Source organism: Oryctolagus cuniculus, chromosome 13, assembly GCF_964237555.1.
Source record: "Oryctolagus cuniculus chromosome 13, mOryCun1.1, whole genome shotgun sequence".
Lineage (NCBI taxonomy): Eukaryota > Metazoa > Chordata > Mammalia > Lagomorpha > Leporidae > Oryctolagus > Oryctolagus cuniculus.
In genome coordinates, this window is record NC_091444.1 from 31,708,855 (window position 1) to 31,724,596 (window position 15,742).

Sequence of the window (15,742 nt, forward strand, 5' to 3'; positions counted from 1 at the left end):
GAAATCTAATATTTCAGTCACTGACAGTGGACCACTTCTGAATTTGGCTTTTCTTAGTTGCTTGGTATATTCTGAGAGTAAATGATCCTACAATTTATTGATTTAATACATTACGGTTCTCTTGTCTAACCTTACGTTTTCCCACAAGTTCAAAATGGGAAGTGTAGTCACTCATCTGAAAGGGGCAAAAAAAGTCAAAATAATACTAAAAACACTAAGAAACAAAATGGATTTAGGAAGAAAATAGAGAAATATACGCAGATAAGGAAGGTGAAGAATTTTTATCTTGCATTCATAAAGCTTGCCACAAAAACTAAACTTGACTAAGTTTTTCTCTCCTTATGTTTATTTCACTTTTTAAACTGCTCTGTGTCTAACACAATAAACAGCTTCAGAAAGATGAGAAAATACACTGAATCCATAAATAAAGATAGAGAGGATATATGAGAGGAACAAAGGGATAGTTTGTAAATAAAAAAATATAATAGCATGACTTTGATCATTACAACGTTTAGGACATAATGTTGAGAAAATCACCCAGAAGTCTTCCAATAAAACAATAATGTATTTTTTAAAAATTCAAGAAATTAGAATATTATTAAAAGGTGTTCAATACAAAATTATAAGAAGAAGACGACAGAAAATGTTAACACTGAATACTGAGACCCTGGAGGAATGTCTGAGGCAAATGATTTCCATGAAACCCAAGACTGAAGAACAGCAAGAAGCTGCACTTACTTCAGCCACGAAAAGACACACACACACACACACACACACAGAGGAAGGACAATATTCCCGGGACACTGGCTGAGAGAAATTTTTAGCGGAGAATGGACAGAACAGGGCAGACACTCTGCGTAGCAGCAAGAGGACAGATACGCGGCCGCTGGCTGCATGCCGCCAGTGACTCCCGCATCTACAGCTGTTACCCAGGGGAGAAGCGCCTTTTTTCCAAGGCACGGAGAGAGGAGGCTGCCACGGCCCCCCGCACTGGTGTCTTTGACTGAGAGACAACTCCACGGTCCTCCCTGGCTTTGCGATGGGCACGGGGAACTCTGGGGGCGCTGATCAGCGACTACGCTCCGTGAAGGGAGGCCACATCGCTGCCTTCCTCTGCTCCCACTCAAGTGACAGACTCAATTTTCTGAGGCGAAGCTGCAGCTAATCTCTGTGCTGACTCGGGGAACAGTGGGCAGCTCTCGCCAGGGACGAGGCAGCTCCTCTACCCTATGAGTGTGAGCGTTCTACGCATAAGCCATGGAACTGAAAGGGATGTGCTTTGTGGCTGGGTTCCTCTGCCAGTTTGCCAGCTTCTGACTGAGAAAACTGAGAGTTCCCTGCGCCAGGCACGGATCTCACAGAAGGTAAAGGGGACACACTACAAAGTACATCAGTGCTCTGCATGGTGCTCATGCCTGTGTGGGTCGGGTGCGCAGGCACCAAGATCTCACTCCAGGCCGTGAATCAGTTGGTTCACTTCGGCACAGGAAAGGGCTGGGATTGTGAACACACTAGCCAGCTCCTACATCCCCTCCCCTAACCGACTGTAACCAGAGGTGCTACCCCACTCCCAATTTGTTTGTCACTCTGGATCTCACTTACAAAGCAGCCAGAGCTCCCTGACCCCACCCAGCACAAAATACTGGGAATTATAATGTAAGCCTCAGGCATTCCACTAAGCCACAGAGGCACACTTCCAAGAATAAAGCCTGTAGCAATGTAACAAAAAATAAACAAATAAAAATCCCCCCAGAGGAGATAACAAGAGATTCCCCCAGGTAAATAAAAATCAGTGCGGAAACACAAGAAACATGAACAAGTAATGAAATATGACTCTCCAAAAGGAATATACTAATACATTAATAGTAGACTGTGAAGAAGGAGAGAGTGATGAAATAGTTGATGAGGAATTGAAAAGAATGATTTTATGGTTACTCAAAAACACATAGAAGCAGTTAAATAAAATAAGGAAGTCCAAACATGAAATGGATGAGAAATTTTGCAAAGAGAGATACTGAAGAAAAAGCAAACAGAAATATTAGAAATGAAGTACACATAAGTCAAATAAAAATATAGCGCAGTCTTGAGAAGGCAGATGAAAGGGTATCATTCTAAAAGACAAATCTTTTGAAATACCTCAAACTAAAAACAAACAAACAAAAAAAAAGGAGGAATTATACCAAAAGCAGTGTTCAGGATCTATGGGCCATCATCAGTTGACCAAATCTACAAGTCTTAGGAGTTCCTGAAGGTATGGAAAAGAATGAATGAGTTAAAAAACTTATTCAATGAAGGAACAGAATAGAATTTCTCCAATTTGGAGGAAGATATGGACATCCAAAAACAGGAAGTGCATAGAACCCTAGGTAGGAATGCTTAGAAAAGATCCTCACCATGGCACAATATTGTCAAACTTTCAAAAGTAAAACATAAAAATATCCTAAAATTGTTAAGAGAGAAATGCCACAACACTTTTTAAGGAAATCCCCTTAGATTGATAGCGTATTTCTCAACAGGAACCCTAGAGGCCATGAGAATGGATAGATACAGTTCAAGTTCTAAAAGAAAAAACAAAACAAAACTGCTAACCCAGAGTACTTTCACCCAGCAAAGCTCTCATTCATAAATGAAGGGAAAATAAAAACCTTAAAAGACCCACCAGCCTTACTTAAGGATGACACTTAAGGATGTAATACACACAGAAATAGAAAAAGACAATCAACATTATGAAAGAATGTGAAGGCAGAAAATCTCCTAGTAAAGAAACAAAAGAGATTCAAGTAAACAACAGAAATATTTATGGGAAAATGGCAGTACAAAGTTCTTACTTACAAAAAACAACCTTATATGTAAGTGAACTAAATTTTTCCAACTAAAAAAATACAGGCTGGATGGATTGATAAAAGAAAAAAACAAGATCCATCTATATTCTGCCAGCAAGAAACATACTTCACCAACAAAGATACAAACAGATTCAAAGTAAAAGGATGAATGATTGTGGGTGGGAGGGAGGTTACGTGAGGAAAAGCTGCTATAATCTGAAAGTTGTACTTTCAAAATTTTTATTTATTAAATAAAAGTTTAAAAAAATTATGCAGACATATCAAAAAAAAGATATTCCATACAAATGGAAATAAAAAGCCAGCAGGAGTAGCTATAGTCAAATCAGACAAAACAGACTTTAATACAAAAACCATTATAGAGACAAGAAAGTCATTATGTGATGGTTATGGGGTCAATTCTACAAGAAGATGTAACCAAGTCTGTACATGAACCCAATGCTAGGGCACCCAGTTTTAGAAAACAAATGTCTAAAGGGAAACATAAACTCCAATATAATAATGGCAGACTACAACATCCTACTTTCATCAATGGGCAGTTCAACTATCCCTCCCCCCAAAAAAAATCAATAAATAACAGAGCTAACCTATACTGTAGACTAAATGGGCCTAAAAGACATCTACAGAACATTTCATCCCAATGCTACAGAATATGCATTCTTATCACCAGTGCATGAACATTCTCCAGGATAGACCATATACGAGGCTATAGAACAAGTCTCAACAAATTCAAAAAAAATTGAAATAGAATCATTTTTCAGGCCACAATGTAATGAAACTGGAAATTAACAATAAAATAAACAAACTATACAAACACACGTAGACTGACCATGCTCCTGAATGAACAGTGCGTCATAGAAGAAATCAAAAGTGAAATTACAAAATTCCTTGAAATGAATGAAAATGAAACACATCAGAATTTACTGAATACAGCAAAAGCAATGTTAAAATGAAAGTGTATAGCAATTAGAGTCTGCACCAAAAACTTAGAACAGTACAAAATAAATGATCTGGTAATGCATCTCAAGAACAAACAAAACCCCAAGCTAGGAGAAGAAAAGAAATTGTAAAGATTAGAGAAGTAAAATATAAGTTAAAAAATATACAAAAGATTAGTGAAATGAAGAACTCACTTTTTGAAAACAAAATTGATAAACTGTTGATCCAACTAACCAAAAAAGCGAGAAGACCCACATTAATAAAATCAAAGATGAAAAAAGAGATTTTACAATTGACTCAACAGAAAAAAAAAAAGAGTAATTAGGGACTATCATAAGCAATTACAATAAAGAAAACCCCAATACCCAGATGGCTTCACTGCTGAATCCAACCAAACTTTTAAGGAAGAACTAATCCCAATTCTTCTTAAAGTGTTCAAATAATTGAAAGGGAGGGAACCCTTCCTACCTCATTCTATGTCCAGCATTGCCTTCATTCCCAAACCAGAGAAAGATACAACAAAAAAAGAGAACTATCAACCAGGATCCCTGATGAAAACACATACAAAAATCCTCAAGAAAATATTGGCAAATTAAATCCAACAACACATCAAAAAGATGATTCATATGGCTGGGACTGTAGCATAGAAGGTTAAGTCTCCACCTGCAGTGCCGACATCCCATATGATGGTTGGTTTGAATCATGGCTGCTCCACTTCTGATCCAGCTCTCTGCTAATGCAACTGGGAAAACACTGGAAGATGCCCCATGTCCTTGGGCCCCTGTCACCCATGTTGGAGACCCAGAAGAAGCTCCGAGCTCCCAGCTTCAGCCTGGCCTGGAATGAGCCAATGTGGACATTTGGGGGAGTGAACCAGCGGATGGAAGATGGATCTCTCTCTGCATTACAAATAAAAATATATACAAAAAAAGAAAAGATCATCCACCTAGACAAAGTGGGATTTCATCTCAGGGATGCAGGGACAGTTCAACTTAAGCAAATCAATAAATGTGACATATCACATCAGCAAAATGAAGGATAAAAACCATTAAGATTATCTCTGGCCGGTGTCACGGCTCACTAGGCTAATCTTCCGCCTGCGGCGCTGGCACCCCGGATTCTAGTCCCAATTTGGGTGCCGGATTCTGTCCCAGTTGCTCCTCTTCCAGTCCAGCTCTCTGCTGTGGCCCGGGAGTGCAGTGGAGGATGGCCCAAATCCTTGGGCCCTGCACCCGCATGGGAGACCAGGAGGAAGCACCTGGCTCCTTGTTCCGGATCAGCACAGCGCACCGGCCGTAGTGGCCATTTGGGGAGTGAACCAATGGAAGGAAGACCTTTCTCTCTCTCTCTCTCTCTCTCACTGTCTAATGCTGCCTGTCAAAAAAAAAAAATTATCTCAACATATGCAAAGAAAGCAGTTGGTACAATACACCTCCTTTCACTATAAAAACATTAAAAAATTGAGTATAGAAGGAATATACCTCAACACAATAACGGCAGTATAAGCCAGACCCACAGCCTGAATAATTTTGAATGGGCAAAAAGTTCGAAGCAACACCACTAAGATCTAGAACCAGACAAAGATGCCCATTTTTGCCATATTACTCAATATATTTTTGGAGGTATTAGCCAGAGCCATTAGATAACAAAAAGAAATCAAAAGGATACAAATTGGAAAAGAGGAAGTCAAATTATCACTACTTGTAGATGACATGATCCTTTATATAGGGAACCAAAAGATTGTACTAAGAGACTATTGGAACTCAGAAGAGAATTTGGCATATTTGTAGGATACAAAATCAACACACAAAAATCAAGAACATTCTTATACACCAGCAATGCTTGGGATGAGAAAGAACTTGTGAGATCAGTCACATTCACAATAGCTACAAAAAAAATTGAATACCTTGGGATAAATTTAACCAAGGATGTGAAAGATCTCTACAATGAAAATTATAAAGCATTAATGAAACAAACAGAAGACACACACACGCATACACACACACACACAGAAAAATCTTCAATGTTCATAAATTGGAAGAATTAATATCGTCAAAATGTCTAAACTATCCAAAGCAATGTACAGATTAAATGCAATCTCAATCAAAATACCCAGGACATTCCTCACAGCAGTACAAAAAAGCAATCCTAAAAACAAAGCCAGAGGTATCACAAAACCAGATTTTAAGAAGTACTACATGATTATTATAATCAAAACAGACTGGTATTAGACAAAATAAACATGCAGACCCATGGAAAAGAGTAGAAACCCCAGAAATTAATCCATACACCTATAATCAATCAAATGAGTTAAAATCAGTCCTTGGAGAAAGGAAAGTATCTTCAATAAAAGGTGTTTGGAAAATTAGATTTCCACATGCAGAAGTTTGAAGCAAGACCTCTGCCTTACACCCTAAACAAAAATCAACTCACAATGTATCAAGGGTCTAAACCTAAGACATAAAGCCATCAAATTTCTAGGGGATAACATTGAAAGACATTGGCAGAGGCAAAAGCCTCTTGGATAAGATCCCAGAAGCAGAGGCAATTAAAGCAAAAATAGACAAATGGGATTACATCAAACTAAGAAGCTTCTGCACAGCAAGAGGAAACAATTAACAAAGTGAAGAGCCTTCTGAAAGAATGGAAGAGAATATTTCCAAGCTGTGTATCTGATAAAGGACTAATATCTAGAATATATAAGGTGGTCAAGAAAATAACAAAGCAAACAGTCCAGTTAAGAAATGGGCAAAGAATATGAATATGTATTTTTCAAAGGATAAACTACAAGTGACCATCAGACGCATGAGAAAAATGCTCATAAAAACTACCATGAGGTACCACCTCACTCCAGTTAGAATGGCTATCATCTAAAAATCAAAAAAAAAAAAAAAATGCTGGCAAGGATGTGAAGAAAAAGTGACCTTGATACACTGTTGTAGGAATGTAAACTTGTACAACCACTATGGAAAACAGCATGGAGATTTCTCAGAAAACTAAAAATTAATCTACCATATGACCCAGCTATACCCCTCAGAATATATCCAAAGGAAATGAAAGCTGCACATAAAAAGAGCTACCTGGACTTCCATGTTTATAGCAGTTCAATTCCCAATAGCTAAGACATTGAATCAAGTTAGCATCCAACAACTGAAGACTGGATAAAGAAAATATGGTATATATATAAGCAATTGAATATTTTGAGCCATAAAAGACAAAATCCTCACATTTGCAACAAAATGGATGATCACTATGCTAAGTGAAATAAGCCAGACCCAAGAAGAAAAATATCACAATTTTGCTTATTTGTGATAGCTAATTTATAGAGAGGATAAAAATTGTGTGGATGTCAGATCATTTGGTATACAGTTATAAATGCTGCTTCACTGAATCATATCATGTAAATGACAATATACCTTTATTCTGTAAGTTAAAAAAAGGGAATGGGGAGGCAGAGGAATAGTGAGGACTCTTTGGGTAATAGTAATGCTTTGTTCTTATTTTGGGTATTAGTTATGAACATGATCAGATGAAAAAAAACTCACCGATCTGTACACTTATATGCATTTTCTGGTACGTATAATGTGTCTTAATAAATTGTTCAAAAAATGATTCCAAGCCAGATCAATTCCCAGGTAAATCACTATGAGTCAAGAATAAAGGCATTTTCAGACATGTGAAATCCGAGAAATTAAACCAGGCCTGTTCCCTTTCTTAGAAAGCTAAAGAAAAGGGGCCGGATTTGTGGCACAATGGTTTTAGCTGGCATCTGTGATGCCAGCATCCAATATGGGCACTGGTTCAAGTCCCAGCTTCTCCACTTACAATCCAGCTCCCTGTTAATGTGTTTGGGAAGGCAGCAGAAGGTGGCTCATGTGCCTGGGCACCTGCCACCTGCATGGGAGAACCAGATGGAATTCCTGGCTACTGGCTTTGGCTTGGTCCAGCTATAGCTGTTGCAGTAATTTGTGAAGTGAACCACTGAATGGGAGATATCTCTTTCTCTGTTTTTCTCCCTCTCTCTCTAACTCTTTCAAGTAAAAAAAATATTTTTAAAAAAATCTAAAGAAAAATAATGCTATGGGATTCAGGGAATGAGAAATCCCACAAGGAGAGAGATAAACAAAATTCTCAGGATGACAGTGAAGAGATATTCCAGGAAATCAGATATTCAGCAGGTGCAGAGAGCAAGCATTCTAGAATGAACCCCAAAAATAGAGGGCTCCAAAAAGGGTACCACCAAGTCAAAGAATGGGGAGGAGGTACACTTCTGAGGAAGTGGATGGTGAGTTAGGGACAGGTACACAGAGGGAGAAAAAAGCAAAATCAAAAACAAAACAATGACCTCTATGACAATTAAATACCATACATCTGTGAATAATAACTACAAACATAATCATATTAGTGCAAACAGAGAATACTTATTTGGTCTTGATGAAAGAGAAATATAAATTCAGGAGAGAGAGAGAGAGAGAGAGTCGTAATATTAAAGTAAAAACTTCCAAAAATAGTAACTTAAGCATGTAATACTAGAAACATGGAGGTCTGTAGTAGAAGAAATAGCTACAAGAGTTAAAAGTGGTTTCCTCTCGGGAGTGAAATTAAATGATGAAGAAGAATAGGGCTGGAGCCCGCTGTAATTTAAGTCTTACAGGAATAGAACAATTTAAGATTCCAAACTATGCATAAGGATAAAATTACTGAAGGTTACAAATTAACAAGTGTTTAGGAAACACACAGGTGAATAGGACAACAATAATATCATACTCCTAATTAAGAGCTCTGGGGTTTGGAGGGGATAGAGCAAAGGCATGACCATTTGTCCCATGTTCCACCAACTTTCCCAGCTCACCAGCAGCACTGAGAGCCACTCAATTTATTTTTGAAGACATCAGAGCATCTTTCTGAGTGGGGCAGGCACCATTCGTCCTGAAGTTTTAAGCAAGCTTAGATCCTTAAGGATTCCCATGGTACGTCACAGTCTTCCTCCGTTAGGCTGGACCACCTCCGGCTTCAGGTCCCAGCTGCCCCACCTCATATGCACAAGTTTAACAAGACAAAGCACTTCTTGCAGTTCCCTGTTTATTTTTCTATAATTTTTTCCTGGGTTGATATTATGAGACTGTGGCAGTAAACTTTTAGATTCGACTCTTGATTACAACAGGAACTTGAACAAACTTTCTACATAAATATTTAAGGCAGTAAAATTTTCTCTATTTACCATTTAACTGTAACCCACACATTTTGATTTCATTCGTTTTCCAGATATAGGAATTACTCAGAAATAACGTTTATTAACTCCGAACTTTAAAAAATATTGCATGTTTGTTACTGATTTCCAAGTCAACTACATCAGTCAGGGAATATGATTTTAATGATAAATATTCATTAAAATTTGTTGATACTAGCTTTATGGCCTGTTAAATGGTTAATTTTCTAAGGATTCTGTATCTTTAAGAATATATCCTCTTTAATAGTTTATATGCTGGGTTTTATAGAATTACATTCATTTAGGCTAGGTAATTTTGTGGAAAAATTTTTTGTTTATACATTTTCTGATGACTTAAGTTACCAATATCATGAAGTGGGATCAACATGATAGTAGTTAGTGAGTTTCTCTGTGTATTGCTATTGACATGTGCTTTATATGTTGTCTAAAACAATAAATTGGGGCAAATGTTTTGTATTAAAGAAAACAACAACATCAACGTACAACATAAAATGGACATGGCCGTAAAAGCATTTTTAAGAAAGAGATTAGGTGCTGGCATCATGGGCTAGTGGGTAAGGCCACCACATGAAACACCAGCATCTCTTGAGTCCCCGCTGCTCCACTTCCAATCCTGCTCCCTGCTAAGGGCCTGGGAAAGGCATTGCAAGAAGGCTCACGTAGTTGGGACCCTGCCAACCATGTGGGAGACCTCGGATGACCTCCTGGTTCCTGGCTTTGGCTGGGGAGTGAACCAGCAAATGGAAGATCTCTGTCTCTCCCTCTCTCTATGTAACTCTTTCAAATAAACTTTAAAAATCTTAAAAAAAAAAAAGACACTATTATCTTTTCAGTCGTTCATCATTTATATATTACTAGCATAAATACACATTTTGCTCTCATAAGGATAAGTAACATTTAAATTTGGGGAGAAAGATTAAATCGTTTTTTAAAGTCAAAAATAGAACAATTATTCTAAATGTTGATCTAAAATTCACCCATTACAAGAGACAGAAAAAATCCCTTTCTTTTTTTATTTTATTTTTTTGACAGGCAGAGTGGACAGTGAGAGAGAGAGACAGAGAGAGGGGTCTTCCTTTTCCGTTGGTTCACCCTCCAATGGCCGCTGATCCGAAGCCAGAAGCCAGGTGCTTCTCCTGGTCTCCCATGCGGGTGCAGGGCCCAAGGATTTGGGCCATCCTCCACTGCACTCCCGGGCCACAGCAGAGAGCTGGCCTGGAAGAGGGGCAACCGGGACAGAATCCAGCGCCCCTACCAGGACTAGAACCCGGTGTGCCTGGGCCCGCCAAATTCTTTTCTTTTTAAAATGTATTCTTCAGGGTTATGCATCTGGCTTAGTGATTACAATACTGCTTGTAACACCCACGTCGCGTAATAGAGTGCCTTGGCTTGAGTCTTATATCCACTGCTCCTACTTCTAGCTTCCTGAGAATGTGACCGTGTGAGGCAGCAAGTGATAGCTTAAGGAGCTGAATCCTTGCCACCCAAGTGTGAGAGCTGGGTTGAATTCCTGGCTCCTGGCTTCAGCTTGGCCCAGCTCTGGCCATTGCAGGCATTTAAGAAGCGAGCTAGCAGTTGGGAGAACTCTGTCTTCTCTCTCTGTCAGGCCCATAAATAAATTTCAAAAATCCATTCTTTGTTTTTCACCAGTGTTAAACAATTAAATAATATGATACATATATAAGTAAACAGTACAGAAAATATCTTAAGCCAGCTTTTTAGAGTCTAAGGCAACATAAACTACTACTCACCATATTCAGATTGGTATGGAAAACAATGGCAGGTGATTTCATGATGAGAATTAAAAGTGAACTTGAATGGCTTACCTGCTGGCTGTTTTCACAGAACAGTTTTTCTTGTGTCCTCTTTCGGCTCGGTTATCTCTCAGAAGCTGGTGCTATACAAAGTGTTAAGACAAAGTTGTAGAAACAAAAATATTTTCACTATATTATTTTGCAAGTAGAAAAATATTCTGCTCATTCAATGGAACAGTATTCATTCACTTGCTTTACTTTTTTTCTTCTAGTTTCTCTTCAAGCAAAGACTACTCATTTGGATTGAGATGCCACTGTCACTGTTGAAAAATGGTCTTGAGAGCTGGCAATGCAGTATTTTCTTGAGAGCTAAACTGCTCTCAGTCTTTGAATACCTATTCTGGAGCTGGAGGTCTAGAACTCAGTTCTGTTCCTGGTAATGTAACCACTTTTGGCAATAACCTCTACTATGCATGACATTCAGCTAAGGATATTTTGGGGCTTTGTCACCATACTGTACCTACTGGCCTAAACATGGTAAAGAAACATACTTACAACATTATTCTTCAAAGGAATTAACGGCTTGGAAATATATAATTAGAAAAATATAACTAATTTCCTCTTCAAAATACCTTATCATCTACTCCTCTAACTAATTGGAAAGAAAAAAGAAATAGCCAATACTCTTCATTATGTGTTTATTCAAACTCAGCTTAGCTTATTTATGCAGATCTATGATTATATGCAAGATTAGGCAGAAAAAAAGTTATCCAGTATATTAGAAAATTAACCCTGACAAAAACAGCAGTCTCAGAGGTAATAATGCAGGCTCTAATCCCAGGTGTACCAGTAACTAACAAGTCATTAAGTTCCAATAACAGCTTTACCACTTACAAGCTAGGTAACCTTAGGCAAAGTACTTAACCTCTCAGAGCCCAAGTCTCCAACTGTAAAATGGAGATAACAATAATATCCATGTGTAAGGCTGTTGAGAGTATTAAAGCAAGATGATGTAAAATGCTTAGCTCTATGGGACCAGAAGACAGAAAATGCTAAGATTTTTATTATAATTAATGAGTGAGGCTGTCAGTGGGTACTATCTTACCAATATCAATAGTTTTTACTGAAGAATAGCTGCTTTTAACTGTTCAATGACATCATTTAGAATCAATTATTTTATTTGGTTATCTCTGAGAAGGAATTCAGTTTAACTAGATCACTAAGAGCATGGTTAGATGATTCGCTCAGGAATGTCTTAACTAAATAAATACATCTGAAACCTCTTGAAAATGTCTATTTCTTTAGATTTCCACTACCAACATACTAGTCTATTTCTCTCACCTGTAATAGTCCCCTAGACGGCTTCCCAGACCCTGGCCTTGCTCTCATCTAATCCTTTTTTCATGTTATGGCCAATATGAACTTTCTGAAAGTAATCTGATCATATCGCTCACTTGAGATAAAACCTAAAATCTTATAAGGGCTTTCATGACCCTTCATAGCTTAGTATACATCTAAACTCATAATTTATTGGGCTTCCTCCTAACCCTGACCTAACCCCCTTACTTTATAAATCATATAAACTCAGCCATCTGAATCTTTTGTTTGGGATGTGCACCATAGTCCTGCACATCTCTGGTCCTTTGCTTCAGTTATTCAATCTGCCTGCATTCTCAGGTGTAGCACTGCATCTGAACAATTTGAGTGCTCAATAAATATTTCATGAATGAACGAATAAATGAATGAGAAGATGAGATGTATAGGGAGTGAGATCTGATATCTGATACATAACTGAAATCATATCTCGTTAGTAGTAAAGAAATTAACAACCATTTATTTGAAGTCCATTAATCTGAAAGTGTTTCAATCTAGAAACACTTCGTACCATGAACACTAAATTGCTTCTGAAAATAAAAATAAATTACTTCGGCATTTCTAAGTCTAGTGCCTTTAAAAATATGTAGCTACAAACCAACAGTTGTGACACAGATAGGTAGAGGTAAGATGATGGAATCTCTACCTCCATCTTTATTAATAGTAGTTAATTAACTTTCTAATTCTAAGGAAAAAAATATATTGAAGACTATTCCTAAAGTTGTTGATAAAAATGTTCAAAGATCTTAAAATTCTAAATACATACATTGTTCTGAAATAAAAATTCTATGGTTTCTCTTTGAAAAATGCAATTCTAATGACCACAACAAACATATGCTGTACCTGTTTGCTCTGGATAGCTCTCAGAGAGGCTACTACTTAGATGACCTCTAATGAGAATCACCTTCTCTGAATTTTGATGTGACAGCTCCTTCTTTTAGATCCATATGAGAGTATTTTTTTTTTCAAATTCACAGTTTCAATGGACTTTGAACATAAAGAAGTCACAAACACTGGAATTATTTAGTGCAATATATCCATATAAAAAGCATCACAAAATTACCTCACTTTGTCAATGACATTAGGAATCTGTAAATTTGTAACTTTAAAATGAAGTTCAGATAAAACTACAGACTTAGATCTCTTGGTCGTGGATATAACAAGTTAATACATGAACACAGATCTTTTTCAGGGCAAAGATAAAACAATCTAATGAGATATTAGAAGAGAAGATGAATATTTGTACTTAAAAGGTTCTCAGCAGGTCACTATCTTCTGAAATAAGTCAGGTTACAAATTCACAATGAAAGATGTAAGAATCCCCACTCTCTGCTCTAATAAGCAAGAGTAGCTCATCAGATTCTAAGAAATTCTTCATTCTTATTGATAATTTCTTTTTCCTTGGACTTCTATCAGTGTCACAAGTGAGGTCATTTTTCAAGGTTCTGGCTCAATAATATCAATTCTGTTTAAAAATAAAACTTTGGAATATGGTGCGAAGTGCTTCTTACCTTCCAACTTTCAGATTGCTGAACTTAGGCCAAACGAAGATACAATTCCCTTATTAGTGACCTGCAGGTGTATATTAAAAATGACTCATATAAGAATGACATTAAAATCCATAAATGTAAAACCTAGGTACACAATTGTAAAAGAAAAATGCTGAATTACATCAGGAAGTGTTTCTGTGGATAATGGTTTTTACTGTTACAGAAATGGAGCTAACTATTCATGACATTTAAAAAAAACTTAATGAAAGTCTCAAATCCCAAATGCAAAAGGAAATAGTAAAGACTAGAATTCTCACTCCACAGCAATCCTCTCTTTACTGTCTTATATGCATAAAGCAATCAAGCTTAGGGATATTTCTACTGGTAGCCACTTTCCAGAAAACTCTTTAAATGTCTCTAAAAGAACTTCAAGGTTTTTCATACTTGGCTTCTTAGTGTTCTCAACATTGAAAGGAGAACTATGTAATATCTAAACTATGACTCACGACTCAATTAGATACTTGTAAATTCTGTCAAAATGTCAAACTATGATGTTCAATGAGGAAAGCCTCAGATTTGAAAAGATAAAAAAAAAATAAAGCAAAAAGATGTGACATACCATTGCTTCTCCATCCTTCCTTCCATCTCTGAACTGACTTTGAACAATTTTATTCTATTGGCCTTTCTTGTATCCTCTCTATGGATTTCCTAAACATTTATCAACATATTCTAATTAAAGCTTCTCTGCCTCAGACTATAACCACCTCAAGAGAAAAAAGCCAAGCTGTTCTGTATAAATATCTCTTTTTATAAAACTGAGAGTCCCTAATAGATAATGCCTAAGTTATTTAACAATTATGTAAGAAAGGTATGATCTATGAATGGTGTAAATAAAAACAGTGTTTATTATTGAAGTAACCAAAACAGAACTGTAAGATATAGAAAAGGAGTGAAAGATGGTTTTAAAAATAAGTGGAGTTGGGGCCAGTGCTGAGGCATAGCATGTAAAGCTGCTTCCTGCAGTGCCGGTTCAAGTCCTGGCCACTCCACTTCTGATCCAGCTTTCTCCTATGGCCTGGGAAAGCAGTAGAAGATGGCCCAAGTCCTTGGGCCCATGCACCCATGTCGGAGACCTGGAGGAGGCTTCTGGCTCTTTGCTTTGGATCAGTGCAGCTCCGGCCATTGTGGCCATCTGGGGAGTGAACCAGCGAATGGAAGCCTTCTCTCTCTGTCTCTGCCTCTCTGTAACTCTGCCATTCAAATAAATAAATAAATAAATCTTTTTAAAGAAATAAGTGGAGTAAACATTATCATTTTTTGACAGTTGAGTATACACAGCTGATCCTTGTTATTTGTAGATTCTGTATTGTGAATTCATCTACTTGCTAAAATGTATTTGTATTACAAAATCAGTACTTCATCTGCTTTTGCAGTTCTTCATAGGCATATGCAAAGTGATAAAAAGATCTGAGTCACTGGTAATGGCATGTTTCCAGCTGAGATTCAACAAGGTGACACTGCCTTTTTGATTCAGCTCTCATATCATAACCAAATGTCTTTTTAACAATCTCTTTAGTATGATATTTTTTTTTCAGTTTGTACTTTTGTAAATGACTTCACTGTCCAAAACTGCCAATAAGCATAGTGCTGACGAGCTTTCTAGTGTGGCTAAGCACAAGGAGGTTGGAATGGGTTGTACAGAGAAAATGCATGTGTGTCAGATAAACCTTGTTCAGGCATGAGCTATAGTGCTGCTGACCTCATGTTCAATGTTAGTGACTCAATTATTTATACACACACACACACACACACACATATATAGATATATATAATGAGATTCTTTAAACCACATAACACAAGGTTATAAATGCATAGACTGATTAAAATATTTTGACTGGAGACTTGAAGGAGACTGTGCAATTTCCCTGCAAGCATTAGGTTTTTTTTATTTACTTTTTTTAACTTATTAATATACAGAGAACAGATTTCATGAATTTCATAGATACTATTCTAAGAACACACAATATTTTCTGCCCTCCCTCCCTCCAGGCATTGGTTTTGTATTCAATAATTTAGTGTTCAGTCTACTTCATAAAACAGAACTACAGTAAGTAA

General features: G+C 37.2%; 1 protein-coding gene across 2 annotated transcripts in view; it reads right to left on the reverse strand.

The window, feature by feature from the left end:
* Positions 1-15,742, reverse strand: part of GPATCH2 (G-patch domain containing 2) — a 180,601-nt gene that overhangs the window by 34,282 nt on the left and 130,577 nt on the right. For both annotated transcript variants that reach the window (XM_002717402.5, XM_051821342.2), the window contains exon 9: positions 10,836-10,906. In XM_002717402.5, the coding sequence (XP_002717448.1) occupies positions 10,836-10,906 (71 nt within the window). The remainder of the gene's footprint in view (positions 1-10,835; positions 10,907-15,742) is intronic.